Raw genomic sequence first — 20,138 nt, forward strand, 5'->3', positions numbered from 1 at the left:
GTTTTTGTGTGTTACATTTTTGGAAACGTTGCTCTAGATATGAACCACTAGTGTTTGCTCGTGATCTGTGGCCTGTGGTATGCAGGAGGTAGCAACATAACAGCTGGTTGTCACAGTGCTAGAATAACCTGGTACAATGGCATGAATGGGCACTGGGTTGGACTGACATGGGCCATTTTCTTCTGAGTGTTTCGTTATGACAAACATTGCTCTACATTTGTACTGGTAGTGTTGGTTGTGACCTGTGTCCTGAAGTAGTGCAGTAATTGGATGCTGCAGCACTGGAATCATGCAGTCTAATAGGATGAATGTCCACTGAAACAGACCCAGTCGACCATTCTTTGTGTGTGTTACATTTGCAGATATTGTACTAGATTTACACCAGCAGTGTTGGTCTGTGACCTGGGCCTTATGGTACAGTTGGCAGTGCAATAGCTGACTGTCACAGTGCTATAATAACTTGGTATAGTGACATGAATGTTCACAAAGTAGCACACTCATGGAAACATTCTTTCTGTTTGTCGAATTTTGACAAACATTGCTCTAGACTTATGCCAGTACTACTGCTCTGTAATCTGTGCCATGTGCTACTCAGGAGGTGGCAGTACAATAGCTAATTGCACAGTGATGGAATCTCAGTTCGAATACAGTAAACGTGAAACTGAGAAGCTCACCAGTATGGTATTAGAAAGCTATGCTCATGCAAAACTAAGCTTTCCCTTTTCTCACATGATATACTGACAGCTATGAATGAAGGGCAAATGGCACATGCCATATTTCTGGATTTACGGAAAGCATTTGACATGTTGGCTCATTCGAGGCTGTTAATGAAGGTACAAGCATATGGAATAAATTTTCAGATATGTGAGTGGGTCGGAGGCTTCTTAAATAATAGAACCCAGTATGTTGTCCTCGATGGCAAGGGTTCATTGGAGACATTTGTATCGTCAGGAGAGCCACAGCGAAGTGTGTTAGGACCACTCTTGTTGTCTATATACATAAATATCAGGCAGACAGGGTGGGCAGCAATCTGCCATTGTTGGCTGATGATCTGTGGTTTACAGTAAGATGACGAAGTTTAGTGACTCTAGGAAGATACAAGACTACTTAGACAAAATTTTCTGCTGGTGTGGTGAGTGACAACTAGGCCTCAATGTGAGAAAATGTAAGTTAATGGGGGAGGGTATGAAGATCAAACCAAACATTTTCGGATACGATGATACTAGTGTCCTGCTTGACACAATCAATAAAATTTAGACAGCTGGCAATTTAAGCTGACTTCCAAACGATTCTACTGCTGCCAACATGCAATGCGTATAAGAACCACAAAGATAAGACATGAGAAATCAGGGCTCATATGAGGGCATATACACTACTGGCCTGTCTGGAACTGCGCGACCGCTACGGTTGCAGGTTCCAATCATGCCTCGGGCATGGATGTGTGTGATGTCCTTAGGTTAAGTAGTTCTAAGTTCTATGGGAGTGATGACCTCAGAAGATAAGCCCCATAGTGCTCAGAGCCATTTCAACCACTACTGGTCATTAAAATTGCTACACCATGAAGAAATGCAGATGATAAACGGGTATTCATTGGGGAAATATACTAGAACTGACATGTGATTACATTTTCACGCAATTTGGGTGCATAGATCCTGAAAAATCAGTACCCCCAACAACCACCTCTGGCCGTAATAACGGCCTTGATACGCCTAGACATTGAGTCAAGCAGAGCTTGGATGGCGTGTACCCATGCAGCTTCAACAGGATACCACAGTTCATCAAGAGTAGTGTTGGCATATTGTGACGAGCCAGTTGCTCGGCCACCATTGAACAGACGTTTTCAATTGGTGGAGGAAGTGCTGATCAGGGCAGCAGTTGAACATTTTCCGTATCGAGAAAGGCCCATACAGGACCTGCAACATGCGGTCGTGCATTATCCTGCTGAAATGTAGGGTTTTGCAGGGATCGAATGAAGGGTAGAGCCATGGGTAGTAACACATCTGAAATGTAACGTCCACTGTTCAAACTGCCGTCAATACGAACAAGAGGTGCCCGAGACATGTAACCAATGGCACCCCATACCATCACGCCGGGTGATACCCCAGTATGGCGGTGACAAATACACACTTCCAATGTGCGTTCATCAAGATGTCGCCAAACACGGATGTGATCATGATGATGCTGTAAACAGAACCTGGATTCATCCGAAAATATGACGTTTTGCCGTTCGTGCACCCAGGTTCGTCGTCGAGTACACCATCGCAGGCGCTCCTGTCTGTGATGCAGCATCAGGGGTAACCACAGCCACGGTTTCTAGCTGATAGTCCATACTGCTGCAAATGTCGTCGAACTGTTCATGCAGATGGTAGTTGTCTTGCAAACGTCCCCATCTGTTGACTCAGGGATCGAGACGTGGCTGCATGATCCGTTGCAGCCAATCGGATACCAGTCATTTCGACTGCTACTGATACGAGGCCATTGGGGTACAGCATGGCGTTCCGTATTACCCTCCTGAACCCACCGATTCCGTATTCTGCTAACAGTCATTGGATCTCGTCCAACGCGAGCAGCAATGTCGCGATATGATGAACCGCAATCGTGATAGGCTACAATGCAAGCTTTATCAAAGTCGGAAACGTGATGGTACGCATTTCTCCTTGTTACACAAGGTTTCACAAGAGCATTTCACCAGGCAACGCCGGTCAGCTGCTGCTTGTGTATGAGAAATCAGTTGGAAACTTTCCTCATGTCAGCTCGTTGTAGGTGTCGCCACCCACGCCAGCCTTGTGCGAATGTTGTGAAAAAGTAATCATTTGCATATCAGAGCACCTTCTCCCTGTCGGTTAAATTTCGCATCTGTTGCACGTCATAATCGTAGTGTAGGAATTTTAATGGCCAGTAGTGTAGCTAGTAGTTTTTTGTTTGCTCTGCTTGCGGGTGGAACAGGATAAGAAATGAGAAGTGGTGCAGGGTACCCTCCGCCACGCACCATAGAGTGGCTTGCGGAATATCTATGTAGATGCAGTACAGTACCTTGGATGGGCATGGACCCATAGGCACCATTTCATCTGTGCGTTGCAAACATTGCTGTATGTTTATCATGGTAGTACTGGCCAGTGACCTGTGGTATTGTGTAGGAGGCGGCAGTGCAGTAGGTGACAGTGCCAGAGCAATGTAACTGAATGACATGCATGCCCTCTGGAGTATTCTCTGTGTGTGTGTTGTAAGCGCTGCTATGGACTTGTAGCCATCATACTGGCAGCTGACCTGCGCTCCCCCGGCGCTGTGCAGGAGGCGGCGGTGCAGCATCTGGCTGTCACAGAGACAGAGCAATGTAATTCAGTGACACGTGTGATCTTTGGACCATTCTGTGTGTGTGTGTGTGTGCTGTAAGCGCTGCTGTGGACCTGCGGACACCGTACTGGCAACTGACCCGCGCTCCCCCGGCGCTGTGCAGGAGGCGGCGGTGCAGCAGCTGGTGACGGCGGTGCTGGCGTGGCGCGCCGTGCTGCAGGCGTCGCTGCCGGCGGCGGCGCTGCTGTTCCTGGGCGCGTGGTCGGACCGGCACGGCCGGCGGAAGCCGCTGATGCTGACGCCGGTGTTCGGCGAGCTGACGGGCGCCCTGCTGCTCATGCTGTGCGTCTACTGCCGCTCGTGGCCCGTGGAGGCCGCCGCGCTCGCCGAGGCGCTGCCGCCCGCCCTCACCGGCGGCTGGGTCACCGCCTTCATGGCCATCTTCAGGTAGGCCGCTCAGCCTGTAATCTACACGACTCGCTGTGGTAGCTCACACACGTATCAGTGCAGTTCGTAAGGATATCGTCTGCAATGCCCAAGAGAAATGGGTTAGGACCACTCTCGTTCCCCATATATATAAACAATCTGACACATCTCGCCACCGGGTCCTATGACGTCACCTCAAAACCCGCCATCTCTATACACTCAGAGACTCAATTCTCCAGTCTCCACCCTCCCCGTTTGACTAAAAAGTGGAATTTTTTGTCCAGTACGAGTAGAGTCATCCTGCATAAAAAATAGAGCGAATACATGACTTTGTGACGCTAAGAAGTATAACCATATATACAGAGGGGTCCAAAAAAATGTATCCACTGTTTAAAAGTCCATAAGTTGCAAACCGATTGACGGAGTTGTCTCATTTTCGGTAATAATGAGCGTATGGCATTGGTGGCCGGCAGACCCCTGGCGGGGCGGTTCGGTCGCCGCTCCACAAGCTCTTTAGCGCCACTACGGCGACTTGCGAGTGAATGAGGATGAAATGATGATGAAAGTAGCGCAATGGCGGCACCGGAAGCAGACTATTCCAGCGGATCGTGCTAAGTTAAAACTCTAGCGCGATCTTCCGCGGCCTAGCGAAACTCGTTCAAGGTCACCCGTGTTCTACAGCATTATGGAATAACAGCCCACATGGCTGTGTGCTGTTATTCCATAACGCTGTCGAACACGGCTGACCTTGAACGAGTTTCGCTCGGCATGGCTGTGTGCTGTTATTCCATAACGCTGTCGAACACGAGTGACCTTGATCGAGTTTCGCTCGGCCGCCGCTAGGCCGCGGAGGATCGCGCTACAGTTTTAACTTAGCGCGATCTGCTGGAAAAGTCTGCTTCCGGTGCCGCCATTGCGCTACTGAGCGGCCTTACTTCCTGCCACGCCCAGATAAGCTTATCAGTCATCTCGAGGCAGAAAATCCCTGACCCCGCCGGGAATCCAACCTGGGACCCCGTGCGCGGGAAGTGAGAACGCTACCACAAGACCACGAGCCGCGGGCTCATTTTTGCTGAAAGTGTAGCTTAAAGTCCAACTTAAATATTTCACTGTAGGTCTTCGAAATGGTCGCCATTAAGATCCACACACAAACGATGCCGCCGAACTGCAGCACAAACTACTGACTGCAACCTGTTCAGTTGGATATCTGCACATGAATGTACAATGGATTCTCAAAGTTCATCCAATGTGCGTGGCTTTTGTCGATAAACGACGTCCTTTAGTGTTCGCCACAGGTAAGAGCCCAGAGGAGCGTGGTGGATACTCCACAGCACCTCTACGGCCTATCCATCTTCCACCGGCACAATTACCAGTGAGGTGTACCTTCAGAAGCTTCAGACATTCATTTTACCTGCCATCCGAGACTTGTATGGAGACAGAAGAGTGGTCCTCCAGAGCACTACCACTTGTTCGGGCGTATCTCGACGAAAAGCTACCTGGAAGATCGATAGTATTCGATGAATTTCGGCCCCTGATACGCCTTCCGACCACAAAACACGGATCACTGAATGTCGCTCTTCTTCGGTGCAAACAGACAGCGGAGTAGCCATGATTAACAGCACGACAGCGATAACGAAACTAACCTAGCAGCTTGAAAACTGCAAAGATATAACAACAAATAAAGAGAGCATGCGTCCTCAACGTAAAACGGCAGTACTACAAAAATAAACAAAAAATAACTATGAAACTTCCTGGCAGATTCGTGTGCCGGACCGAGACTCGAACTCTCTACCTTTGCCTTTCGCGGGCAAGTGCTCTACCAACTGAGCTACCCAAGCACGACTCACGCACCATCCTCACAGCTTTAATTCCGCCAGTACCTCGCCTCCTATCTTCCAAACTTCACAGAAGCTTTCAAGCGAAACTTGGAGAACTAGCACTCCTGGAAGAAAGGAGAGCTTCTGTCAAGTTTGGAAGGTAGGAGACGAGGTACTGGCGGAATTAAAGCTGTGAGGATGGTGCGTGAGTCGTGCTTGGGTAGCTCAGTTGGTAGAGCACTTGCCCGCGAAAGGCAAAGGTTCCGAGTTCGAGTCTCGGTCCGGCACACAGTTTTAATCTGCCAGGAAGTTTCATATCAGCGCACACTCCGCTGCCCGCATCTCGTGGTCGTGCGGTAGCGTTCTCGCTTCCCACGCCCGGGTTCCCGGGTTCGATTCCCGGCGGGGTCAGGGATTTTCTCTGCCTCGTGATGGCTGGGTGTTGTGTGCTGTCCTTAGGTTAGTTAGGTTTAAGTAGTTCTAAGTTCTAGGGGACTGATGACCATAGATGTTAAGTCCCATAGTGCTCAGAGCCATTTGAACCATTTGAACCACACTCCGCTGCAGAGTGAAAATCTCATTCTGGAATCTGACACATCTTGCCACCGGGTCCTCTGACGTCATCTTCAAACCCGCCATCTCTATACACTCAGAGGCTCGATTCACCCTCCTCATTGGACTAAAGACTGGACACTGGAATTTGCTGTCCGGTACAAATAGAATCATTCCGCATAAAAAATAGAGCGAGTACATGACTTTGTAATGCTAGGAAGTATAACCGTGAGTATATATATATATATATATATATATATATATATTCCCAGGACGAGAGGTCACAGAATTTGGGGAGAGGACAGGTACAATCATTCAGCGCAAAACATGTCTACTAAACATGGGCTCTAAAATCGATACCTATGAACACATCCTCGTCTTCAATACTATGAAACAAATCTCTTCTGCTGTAAGCTCTTTGCTTTTCATATTTTGAGAGTTGGTCCTATGGAACAAAACAAGGAAAATATGTAGAGTCCACATGGGCTCAGAAGTGCAGACGTGAAGAGCTATGAGCCCTTCTTCATCTTCGCTAATATGAAACACAACTCTTCTAGTGAATGACTGCTCACAGCAATTAAGGTATGCATTTTTGAGCCCCTGTCTACTACACATTTTCCTTCCAATTATATTCCCTATCACATGCCTGACTTGCATACATATATATATTAGTGCATAACGTCTGTGTTAGCGAACGATCAGCCGGCTGTCGACCGAGTCTTACTTCTTATCCGTCGTAGCATTATGGCAAGGGTAATTTAAATTTCAGTTCTGGACCTCCGCTTTTGTATGGCATATGTTATAGATCTTTCTCCACGTCCCTGTTTTCAGATGTCTTCTCTTCCGTCGGTTGGGTTTGACGTGCAGTCGTTTTTAACTCCTCTCTTTGTCTTCAACACTTCTGTCTGTCCCGACAGCTGAGTGGTCAGTACGCCGGTCTATTCCGCCAAGGGGCTCAGGGACTGGATGTTGTGTTGTCCTCATTAGCATTTTATCCTCATCACTGGAACGCAACGGGAAACCACCACTGGAGTCACTTCCCTAGACGCTCATGTGATGGACCTCTCTGACGAGGCTTCCCCCATGACAAGACCTGCCGTACGGCAGAACACTATTTCTACAGTTCTGACAAGGGCGCGTATGACTCTAGTTGTTTTTGCGTCGAGCGGTTCTAGGCGCTTCATACCCCAAATAGCCAAACATAACCATTCCTAGTCGGTTTAGTTGAACCAGAAGAGCCAGTCTGTTCTGTGTAAACACATCCGCACCATTATGGAGCCACCACCAGGTTGCACAGTGTCTTGACAACAATTTGGGTCCATAGTTTCGTGGGATCTGCCCCAAACTCAAACCCTACCACCAACTCTTACCAACCGACATCGAGACTCACCTGCCTAGGCCACAGTTTTCCAGTCGTGTAGAGTCCAACCGATGTGATCACATCTACATCTACGTTATTTTATGACTGACTATCTGTTTTTAGAATGTTTGCTTATATGCTTTAACTGCATATTGCTAATTCACATCCCTTCATTTTTAACATTACGGCTCATAGTATTACAATATTAAATTCCTTCCATTTTCATTATTTTCATTTGTTTCAAAGACTGGCATGCAACTTAAGACATAGCAAAGCCTTCTAAAAAATTTTCACATGTAAAAAAAAATTGGGCACTACATATGAACTTCATAGACAATATTTCATAATATACACAACTACTGTGCCCTCTCGATTTTTTTATTTTTTTTAATTTTAGTATTGATCTTTAAGATTTATTATGTAATATACACTACTGGCCATTAAAATCGCTACACCAAGAAGAAATGCAGATGATCAATGGGTATTCATTGGACAAATATATTATACTAGAACTGACAAGTGATTACATTTTCACGCAATTTGGGTGCATAGATCCAGAGAAATCAGTACCCAGAACAACCACCTCTGGCCGTAATAACGGCCTTGATACGCCTGGGCATTGAGTCAAACAGAGCTTGGTTGGCGTGTACAGGTACAGCTGCCCATGCAGCTTCAACACGATACCAAAGTTCATCAAAAATAGTGACTGGCGTATTGTGACGAGCCAGTTGCTCGGCCACCATTGACCAGACGTTTCCAAATGGTGAGAGATCCGGAGAATGCGCCAGTATCCTGATGGCGAATACACGCTTCCAATGTGCGTTCACCGCGATGTCGCCAAACACGGATGCGACCGTCATGATGCTATAGACAGAACCTGTATTCATCCGAAAAAATGACGTTTTGCCATTCGTGCACCCAGGTTCGTTGTCGAGTACACCATCGCAGGCGCTCCTGTCTGTGATGCAGCGTCAAGGGTAACCGCAGCCATGGTCTCCGATCTGATAGTCCATGCTGCTGCAAACGTCGTCGAACTGTTCGTGCAGATGCGTGTTGTCTTGCAAACGTCCCCGTATGTTGACTCAGGGATCGAGACGTGGCTGCACGATCCGTTACAGCCATGCGGATGTGATGCCTGTCATCTCGATTGCTAGTGATACGAGGCCGTTGGGATCCAGCACGGCGTTCCGTATTACTCCTCTGAACCCACCGATTCCATATTCTGCTAACAGTCATTGGATTTCGAACAACGCGAGCAGCAATGTTGCGATACGATAAACCGCAATAGCGATAGGCTACAATCAGACCTTTATCAAAGTCGGAAACGTGGTGGTACGCATTTCTCCTCCTTACACGAGGCATCACAACAACGTTTCACCAGGCAACGCCGGTCCACTGCTGCTTGTGTATGACAAATCGTTGGAAACTTTCCTCATGTCAGCACGTTGTAGGTGTCGCCCCCGGCGCCAACCTTGTGTGAATGCTCTGATAAGCTAATCATTTCCATATCACAGCATCTTCTTCCTGCCGGTTAATTTTTGCGTCTGTAGCGCGTCGTCTTCGTGGTGTACCAATTTTAATGACGAATAGTGTATGTGAATGGGAGTGTTTTATTACGTCAGTAAATCGTATCTGTGCAGCTTGTACTATGCATGTCAGTTAACGATTATTGCAGCCTACTCACTGAAAATCGTTTCAATAAAGACATGTTGCTGCTCAATAGTACATCGTCTGACGTGACAGTCTTCGCCATTCCACTTTCGCAACAGCTTCGTTAGAAAGAAGCTTGCTGCCAAATCTTTGCACTGGCGTTCTTAGTTAAAAGAACATTGTCAAGAAAGGAAAATAAACACACACTATGCGAATTTAACAGCTATTGTCAATTAAAAAGCGTTAAAAATATTTAAACATGTAGGATAAATGAACTTCGTTTTGATAGCATATAGGTTGCCCTCTCAAGGCCTGTTAGTGAACCATTTGGAACCACTGGTTGCCATGGTTAAGTTGGACGCCGTTCCGAAGATGTGGCAGTAGGTTATCACCATGGCAACCACTAGTTTGCCTATCGACTTTACAACAACTTCAGTGGAAAGAAGCCTGCTGCCTCATCTTTGGAACGGCGTCCAACTTCACCATGGCAACCAGTGGTTCCAAATGGTTCACTAACAGACCTTGAGAGGGCAACCCATGTACTGTCAAAACGAAGTTCATTTATCCTACACGTTTAAATATTTTTAACGCATTTTAATTGACAATAGCTGTTAAATACGCTAAGTTCAGTGTGTGTTTATTTTCCTTTCTTGACAATGTTCTTTTAACTAAGAAATTTTACATTGTTATTCGATCTATAACCCATTTGTTATTAATGACATCATTCCGTGAGAAGTGGGCGGAGCCTCCATTATATATAGTAAGGCGTGCACTGGTTTCTCCAGTAGTGATTCTCCAGCAGAAGGAGGTCCTTACTCATTGGTAATTCACCGTTTTATAGCTTTATATGTATTTTCTTTAATGTATGTAGCCCTCTAATTAAAGCTTTGTATACGACTTGTAGGTGTGAAGATGACCACAGTAGTGCTCGAAACCGATCACCTTGATAAATAAATTGTGATAAAGACTGTTTTTCATAGTAAATATTTGTAACACTTTGATCACTGTTTACTCCCACAATGTATTCAAAAGTAATCACATTTAAGTGCTTGGCAGAGGGTTCATCGAACCACCTTCCCAATAATTGTCTATTATTCCAATCTCGTACAGCGCACGTAAAAAATCGAATATCTATAACTTTCGCTGCGGGCTTTGATTTCCCTTCTTTTATTATGCCGATCGTTTCTCCCTATGTATGTTGGCCTGAACAAAATATTTTCGCATGCGGAGGGGAAAGCTGGTGATTGAAATTTCGTGCGAAGATTGCGTTGCAGCGAAAAACGCCTTTGTCTTAACGATATCCACCCCAAATTCTGTATCATTTCAGTGAAATTCTCTCCTTTACTTCGCAATAGTACGGGGTGTTCATAAAGTCTCTCCGCAGTGCCGTATGATTGTTAGCCACGCGTGCCGTACGCCGCAGTGAATATACCGAAATGAAACTCGGTGAAATACAAGTTATTAGTTTATTGAATATTCATTTTTACTTACAAATTTTCACATTAAATGTTGAAAGTGTCCCCCATGTTGTCGAATACACAATTCAATTCGTCTTATCATGTTTCTAAACACAAGTTGTAACATTTCTTCTGTAACATAAGCAGTGGAAGTGGATATTACAGTTTTCAATTCATCGATGGATTGTGGACGGTTTTTATAGACAGTTGCTTTCGCTGCACCCCAGAAGAAAAAGTCAGGTGGTGTTAGGTCAGGCGATCGTGGAAGCCAAAGTCCCTGTGAAATTATGCGGTCACCAAAAACATCAGCAAGCAGTGACATTGAAACGCGAGCTGTATGCGCGGTTGCACCATCTTGTTGAAAATAACCGTTCAGTATTTCACTTAGCCTAAGTTCTCCTATGAATGGGTACAGAATATCACTGCAGTATCGTTGTGCGTTTATTGTTTCGTTGAAAAATGCGGGACCCACAATCTGATGTCTAGAAATTGCAATCCAAACTCCTATTTTCACAAAATGAAATGGTTCCTCATGAATACACAATTGTTTCGCAGTACTCCACATACGAGAATTTTACGAGTTCGTGTACCTGGATAAATGAAACCACGCCTCTTCAGTCAAAAACGTTTCATTAAGAATATCCCTTCCAATTTGTTGAACGAAAATTTTGAACCATTGACAATAATGCAGTCTCTTGCCACGATCAGTATTTTTCAGTTCTCGCACGACTGTCACTTTGAATGGCAAAAGTTCTAAGTTTTTTACTTACAGCTGTGTGAGCCGTTCCGACACTAACATCGACTTCATGGGCGAGTTTTCTTACTGACTTGTTCAGACTCGTGGACATTTTATCGGAAATATCGAGTAGTTCATCCTCAGACAAACCGCTAGGACGGCCACTTCTCGGTGCATCTGTCACTGAACCCGTACTTCGAAATTTGTTAATCAAATCTCGCACAGTATCGCCATGTGGGAGTGTTGTCTCCGGAAAAACTGAATTAAACCTTTGACGAACTGAAACTGTGTATTTACCTCCAGTTTTGAACACTTGTTCCACTAAAAACACACGTTCTTCAATGGTCAGCATTTTAAGTGACAAAAACGAAACAAACGAACAAAAGAACTAAGATGTTTACGTCACCACGTAACGACACACACCAACGACACTACTGACGCTGGCTAAGACAAACGAAACAGTGGAATGTTGGGAGAGTCCACTTGAAGGGAAGTAACCCAGGCAGGCGAACAATCACGGCACGCGCGGCCAACAATCATACGGCACTGCGGAGGGGTTTTTTGAACACCCCATACAAAACGTGCTGCCCTTCTTTGAACTTTCTCGATACACTCCGTCAGTTCTATCTGGTAAGGATCCCACACCGCGCAGCAGTATTCTGAAGCGGACGAACGTAGTCTCTTTAGTACATGTGTCACATTTTCAAAGCGTCCTGCCAATGAAAAATCGCGAGGGCAGAAGAGGCGATGCAGACGATGACGTGCTGTTAGCAAAGGCACTCGCATAGGTCGTCTGCTGCCACAGAACCATTAACGCCACATTTCGCTGTACTGTCCTGACGGATACGTCCGTCGTACGTCCCACATTGAATTCTGTGTTTATTTCGGGCCGTGTTGCTTGTCTGTTAGCACTAACGACTCTTTGCAAACGCCGCTGCTCTCGGCTGTTAAGTGAAGGCCGTCAGCCACTGCGTTGTCCGTGGTGAGAGGCAATGCCCGACTTTTGGTATTGTCGGCACACACTTGACACCGTGGATCTCAGAATATTGAATTCCGTAACGATTTCCATAAAAGAATGACCCGTGCGTCTAGTTTCAACTACCATTCCGTGTTCAGTCTGTTAAATCCTGTCGAGCGGCCATATTCACATGAATTCCTTAGCACAACTGGCTCCGCCAATGTACTGCCGTTTTATGTGTACGTCATACTACCGCGACCGCGACCTAAACTCGTCCGCTAACATAACCTGGAACCACTGTTCCAATGAGCATGTACTGTGTTCTTGACACCAGGATTCACGGGTGCAAGGTGACTTCTAACATTATAAGATTATCTTCCAACCTAATCTGCTTAACTCACATTTTTCCACATTTACAGGAAGCTTTTCTTGTTCTCCACAGTATCAGAGGTGAAATTTTCTGTACCGATAATATTTCCATTTTCTTCAGCGCATCTCTAAATCAGTTAACGGAACTTAAAAACTGAACTCCACTGTCGAGACCATAGGATCGTTCGAAGCCACCCGTCAGCCGTGTCGTCCTCCGCCAGTGGCTTTTGGTCTGCCCATCTTTCTGATTGCAGCATTGAAATACTCCGACCGTTCACTTATATAATAAAGTGGAACATCTACAACCGTCCTTTCGGTGTTATTTATTGTACGGCTACTAGTTTCGGCGCTTCAGTTCATCATCTTCAGGCCTCAGCGTCAGTTAAGGAGTGAAGATGGCGTACTGAAGCACCGAAACTGGCAGCCATACAATAAATACACTACTGGCCATTAAAATTGCTACACCATGAAGATGCCTTCTATACACGCGAAATTTAACCGACAGGAAGAAGATGTTGTGATATGCAAATGAGTAGCTTTTCAGAGCATTCACACAAGGTTGGTGCCGGTGGCGACACCTACAACGTGCTGTCATCACGAAACTTTCCAACCGATTTCTCATACACAAACAGCAGTTGACCGGCGTTGCCTGCTGAAACGTTGTTGTGATGCCTCGTGTAAGGAGTAGAAATGCGTACCATCACGTTTCCGACTTTGATAAAGGTCTGATTGTAGCCTATCCCAATTGCGGTTTATCGTATCGCGACATTGCTGCTCGCGTTGGTCGAGATCCAATGACTGTTAGCAGAATATCGGATGGGTGGGTTCAGGAGGGTAATACGGAACGCCTGTCTGGATCCCGACGGTCTCGTATCACTAGCAGTCGAGATGACAGGCATCTTATCCACACGGCTGTAACGAATCGTGCAGCCTCGTCTCGATCCTTGAGTCAACAGATGGGCACGTTTGCAAGACAACAACCATCTGCACGAACAGTTCGACGACGTTCGCAGCAGCACGGACCATCAGTTCGGAGACCGTGGCTGGAGTTACCCTTGATGCTGCATCACAGATAGGAGCACCTGTCATGGTCTACTCGACGACGAACCTGGGTACACGAATGGCAAAACGCCATTTTTCCGGATGAATCCAGGTTCCGTTTACAGCATCATGATGGTCGCATCCGTGTTTGGCGACATCGCGGTGAACGCACATTGGGAGCGTGTATTCGTCATCGCCATACTGGCGTATCACCTTGGCGTGATGGTATGGGGTGCCATTGGTTACACGTCTCGGTCACCTCTTGTTCGCATTGACGGCACTTTGAACAGTGGACGTTACATTTCAGATTTGTTACGACCCGTGGCTCTACCCTTCATTCGATCCCTGCGAAACCCTACATTTCAGCAGGATAATGCGGGACCGCATGTTGCAGGTCCTGTACGGGCCTTTCTGGACGCAGAAAATGTTCGACTGCTGCCCTGGCCACCACATTGTCCAGATCTCTCACCAATTGGAAACGTCTGGTCTATGGTGGCCGAGCAACTGGCTCGTCACAATACGCCAGTCACTACTCTTGATGAACTGTGGTATCGTGTTGACGCTGCATTGACAGGTGTACCTGTATACGCCATCCAAGCTCTGTTCGACTCAATGCCCAGGCGTATCAAGGCCGTTATTAGGGCCAGATGTTGTTGTTCTGGGTACTGATTTCTCATGATCTGTGCACCCAAATTGCGTGAAAATGTAACCATATGTAAGTTCTAGTATAACATATTTCCCCAATGAATACCCGCTTATGAACTGCATTTCATCTTGATGTAGCATTTTTAATGGCCAGTAGTGTATGTAATCATTTTTTAAATAATTTTTTCATAATTTGGGGCCACAGTCATGATATACTTCTTTAAAGTCAGTACCGCCATTAGACTGTTTTTTATTTGCAGTGTAACATTTACGCGATCATGATTTCGGCTTCATAGTGCCATTATGAAGTGTATTAAGTGTTATACAGTGCCTAAGATGGCGTACTGTCGTGTTTAAAATGCACTATTAGACACATTGTCTAAGGGTCAATATTTCTCGTAAAAGCATACCGCTTTCTTTTATCACTGAGTATACCATCTTGGCTGCATTCAGTGCCTAAGATGGCATACTCGGTGATAAAAGAAAGCAGTCTGCTTTTACCAGAAATATTGACCCTTAGACAATGTCACCTGTGGTGGAGAAACATGGATAATGACAGAATGGGACTGGAGCAGACTGCAAGCAGGGGAAATGATATTTCTCAGAGCAGTTAAGGGAAAAACAAGAATGGACAGAGTAAGGAATGAAGAGATTAGGAAGGACCTTAAACAAGAAAGTATGAGAGAAGAAATTGAAAAAAAAAAAGAAATTGAGATGGTATGGGCATGTTAAAAGGATGCATGGGCATAGACTCCCCAAAACTATGGAAGAACTAAAGATGGATGGTAAAGACCTAGAGGGCGCCCAAGAACACGGTGGAAAATGGGAGTGAGAATGTCTGTGGGAAGGAGAGGTGTGACCTGGCAGCAAGTGGAGGAAGAAAAGTGGTGGGAGGACCGAGCCACGTGGAGGGGACTCGTCAGCACCCAGACCCGGCAGTAGCTGGAGCGGGATTTGGATATAGATAGATAGATAGATGTGTCTAATGGTGTATTTTTAATACGCTGTACCCCATCTAAGGCACTGTATAACACTTAATGCACGTGATAATGGCACTTTGAGGTCGAAATCATGATCGTGTAAATGTAACGCTGCAAATTAGAAACAGTTAATTGCGGTACTAACTTTAAAGACCTGTGTATGTGCATTCGCTGTCCCACGACTTTTGTCACCTCAGAGCACTGCCCTCATCATGTCAACTGCGTGCGTTCCGTCCCGGGACTGGCAGTGGCTGTAATCTAAAGGCCAATCAGTGTAGGATGGACAGCTGCGTCACACCAGCCCTTGAGCTGAAGACCTCAACGGCGAGGAGAAAGTACCGGTGCTACGCTCTGCGCAGTACTGTTGCTCGATAAACACAGGAGCCGGTTGAGGTTGAGGCAGCGGCGGCCGGCGCTGTCGGCAACATCCGCCACGCGCGCACCGGGCCGTCGCAGATTGAGGTCCCCCGCCGCCCCCGCCTCCCACGCGGCGCTGCAGACCGTAACGGCATCGCCGTTCGCGTGTTTCGCCCGTGTTCGAGACTCGCGGACGCGCCACGAGAGCGCACAGCTAGCCACACTGCAGGGACTCATAGAGTAAATATCTCTGGAGTGAGCCATAGAGTAAGTATCTCTGGAGTGAACATTGCGTTCTGCGCATGTTGTCGACATCAAACCAGGATTGTCACTTGTTTTCGGGACTTCGCTGTGCGTGTGTGCTTTCCTCAGAGTTCGAAGTTTATAATATCAAGAGTTTTTGTTGTGTTTCCACCGTTTGTTGATAGTGTAATAACGATGCTGATTTACTGTTGTTGCTACGGATGCAAAGAAAAATGTGTGGGAGAAAGGATAGTAATTTTTCACGGGTACTACGTTTTCGAGACGCATTATAATTAAGGCTTGATTCTGTATACCTATTTTTCTACGATTTTACGACTATATAATAGATATTACGGCTCGTGCAAAAGCTTACAAACAATCGCTTCCCCTCGTAAATTTGCTAGTGGAACAGGAAAGGGAATGGTTAGTTGCTTCAGCAAATACTATCCTCCATGCATATGTCAGTGAATTGTCGATTACGTATATGGATTTGAAAGACGGGAGACAGATAAATTCAATAGAGTGTAATTGTCTTCGTATAATATGTGTGTCCAAACCTTTTTGTTTTCCATAAAGTTATGTTAAGTGTGTCTAGGCCATGGACAATGACTACGTGTGATTTATATTTTAATTTCCCGAAGGATGAACAACGAGTAAAGATGTGGCTCCAGAAAATGAGGAGGAGTAATTTTGTCCCCACAAAATATTCCAAAGTATGTTCAAAACACTTTGAAGAGGAATGTTTAGAAAGAGAAAAATTTGGACGTGTGTGGCTGAAGGTAGATGCTATCCCAACTATTTTTAATTTTCCACAGCACCTACTACCAATATCTGCATTCAGATTAAATACATTTTCTGCACAAACCCAATAAAAAACACAATAGTGTAGCTAATCAAAGTACACATTCATCTCCCTTGGTGTATTTTGCCTTCAATTTATTTACTTCATCATTTGATTAAGAAGCGTAAAATATTAGTAAACATGTCTCCAAACTCTTTCAATTGTGTCACTTTGCACTTCCCTTAATGGTGTATTTGCTTTACAGTACATTTATTCTCCGATTGCCTTTTTTTCCCCCTTCTTACTCCGTCTATCATTTATTTAATAAACTGCGAGCAAGCACGTAAAATGTGTTAAACAAACACTTCAAAGTGTCACCAGTAAAAATATTTGTGCTTTAGTTCGCAGAAACGAGAACATAAATACGCAGAAATAGCAGAAAAAAGGACGAATTAGCAGGGATATAATCGCTAAAGTGTGGCAAATTCGGTGGTTTTCGGGCACTTGCAAAAGTACTAGCGTACTGTCAAGTCGTTTTGCAGTACTATTACTGCAAAAATGTACGTCAGGCTCTGTAATACTATAAAGTGCCGTATCGTACCGAAAACTACCAAAAATCGAGTGCATCTGAACTATGACACCCATCGTAAAGAAGCAGAATGCAATATCACTTGCCCTTAAAAGTTACGTTAATTGGTTTATTCCCGGTATCAAATGGGTACTGTTAAAATGTCTGCGCAACGTATATAAATAATCCACGACACTTACGAAAGGAATCCGTCTGTGCTAGGGATGTAGTGACATTCTAAACATACAGGGCGCTATACGGACACACACACGACGTCCCGAGAACACGTGACCAGGCCGGCAATGCATGTTGACAACACAAAATCAGTTCTGCGCATGTGAATGCTCACTCCAGAGATATTTACTCTATGCAGGGGCTGGACGATGCGAAATACAGACACTACCACACGCAGCGTTTCACTTTCAGGCATACGTCAGTGAGCTCTGGAACTGTAAGTAGGCTGTTTAGGTTTTTATGTTGGTAACGCCACGTAGCGCCCTGTATGAAAATCACTGGCTGTGCTGTGTGCAGTCTGTGGCTGGTTGGACTCACTGTTGGAATTGTAGTGTTGGGCAGTTGGATGTGAACAGCGCGTAGCGTTGGACAATTGGAGATGAGCCGTCAGCAGTGGTGGATGTGGGGGGAGAGAAGAGTTTTGGGAGATCGCTATAAGCTCACGAGCTGTACGAGTGTCCGCCAGAAAAAGGAAATTTGTAAATACGAATGTCATGAGTTTATATATATACAGGGTGTCACAAAAAGGTACGGCCAAACTTTCAGGAAACATTCCTCACACACAAAGAAAGTAAATATGTTATGTGGACGTGTGTCCGGAAACGCTTAATTTCCATGTTAGAGCCCATTTTAGTTTCGTCAGTATGTACTGTACTTCCTCGATTCACCGCCAGTTGGCCCAGTTGAAGAAAGGTAATGTTGACTTCGGTGCTTGTGTTGACATGCGACTCATTGCTCTACAGTACTAGCATCAAGCACATCAGTACGCAGCATCAACAGATTAGTGTTCAACACGAACGTGGTTTTGCAGTCAGTGCAATGTTTACAAATGCGGAGTTGGCAGATGCCCCGTTGATGGATGGATTAGCACGGGACAATAGCCGTGGCGCGGTACGTTTGTATCGAGACAGATTTCCAGAACGAAGGTGTCCCGACAGGAAGACGTTCGAAGCAATTGATCGGCGTCTTAGGGAGCACGGAACATTCCAGCCTATGACTCGCGACTGGGGAAGACCTAGAACGGCGAGGACACCTGCAATGGACGAGGCAATTCTTCGTGCAGTTGACGATAACCCTAATGTCAGCGTCAGAGAAGTTGCTGCAGTACAAGGTAACGTTGACCACGTCACTGTATGGAGAGTGCTACGGGAGAACCAGTTGCTTCCGTACCATGTACAGCGTGTGCGGGCACTATCAGCAGCTGATTGTCCTCCAAGGGTACACTTCTGCGAATGGTTCATCTGACAATGTGTCAATCCTCATTTCAGTGCAAATGTTCTCTTTGCGGATGAGGCTTCATTCCAACGTGATCAAATTGCAAATTTTCACAATCAACATGTGTGGGCTGACGAGAATCCACACGCAATTGTGCAATCACGTCATCAACACAGATTTTCTGTGAACGTTTGGGCAGGCATTGTTGGTGATGTCTTGATTGGGCCCATGTTCTTCCACCTACGCTCAATGGAGCACGTTATCACGATTTAATACGGGATGCTCTACCTGTGCTGCTAGAACATGTGCCTTTACAAGTACGACACAACATGTGGTTCATGCGCGATGGAGGTCCTGCACATTTGAGTCAAAGTGTTCGTACGCTTCTCAACAACAGATTCGGTGACCGATGGATTGATAGAGGTGGACCAGTTCCATGGCCTCCACGCTCCCTTGACTTTCATTTATGGGGGCAATTGAAAGCTCTTGTCTACGCAACACCGGTACCAAATGTAGAGACTCTTCGTGCTCGTATTGTGGACGGCTGTGATACAATACGCCATTCTCCAGGGCTGCATCAACGCATCAGGGATTCCATGCGACGGAGGGTGGATGCATGTATCCTCGCTAACGGAGGACATTTTGAATATTTCTTGTAACAAAGTGTTTGAAGTCACGCTGGTACGTTCTGTTGCTGTGTGTTTCCATTCCATGATTAATGTGATTTGAAGAGAAGTAATATAATGAGCACTAACATGGAAAGTAAGCGTTTCCGGGCACATGTCCACATAACATATTTTCTTTCTTTGTGTGTGAGGAATGTTTCCTGAAAGTCTGGCCGTACCTTTTTGTAACACCCTGTATATTATGACTTTTGAACATTATTAAGGTAAATACATTGTTTTTTCTCTATCAAAATCTTTCATTTGCTAAGTATGCTAAGTATGTGACTACAATGCGACGCAAAGTTCTCATCCATGAAGGCACTACGTGGATACAGTAAGGTTCTACCTCCGAAATGCTATTATGGAGCAGCGATGGAAACCGTTCGTCTCGCTGCTACAGAATGTTCCAAAGTGGACTATAGTGGTACTTTCGACGATTTCTTGATAGAATCCAAAGACGCAATTGATTATATTGAAATTTTTGTTGTCCTTTAGTAAATTACACGTGTTATTGTCTGTATCACACAATGAGGTGATAAAAGTCGTGTGATACCTCCTGATATCACGTTGGTAAGTGCAGGAACTAGACGTGCCATGGACTCAAGAAGTCGTTGGAAATATTCAGCCGTTCTGCCTCTATAACCGTCCATAATTGGGCAAGTATTGCTGCCGGAGGATTTTGTGCCCGTATTGACGTCTCGTTTAAGTCCCATAAACTTCCGATAGGATTCCTGTCGGGCGATCTGCGTGGCCAAATCATTCGCTCAAAGTGTCCAGAACGTTCTTCTTA

The 20,138-nt window shown here is 45.6% G+C and overlaps 1 protein-coding gene across 1 annotated transcript in view; it reads left to right on the plus strand.

The window, feature by feature from the left end:
- The first annotated feature begins 3,586 nt into the window (after window positions 1-3,586).
- LOC124719036 (solute carrier family 46 member 3-like) overlaps window positions 3,587-20,138 on the plus strand; it is a 364,910-nt gene continuing 348,358 nt past the window's right edge. Inside the window, exon 1 of the mRNA XM_047244704.1 lies at window positions 3,587-3,741. Coding sequence (XP_047100660.1) covers window positions 3,587-3,741 — 155 coding nt within the window. The remainder of the gene's footprint in view (window positions 3,742-20,138) is intronic.

Source organism: Schistocerca piceifrons, chromosome 10 (genome assembly GCF_021461385.2).
Source record: "Schistocerca piceifrons isolate TAMUIC-IGC-003096 chromosome 10, iqSchPice1.1, whole genome shotgun sequence".
Lineage (NCBI taxonomy): Eukaryota > Metazoa > Arthropoda > Insecta > Orthoptera > Acrididae > Schistocerca > Schistocerca piceifrons.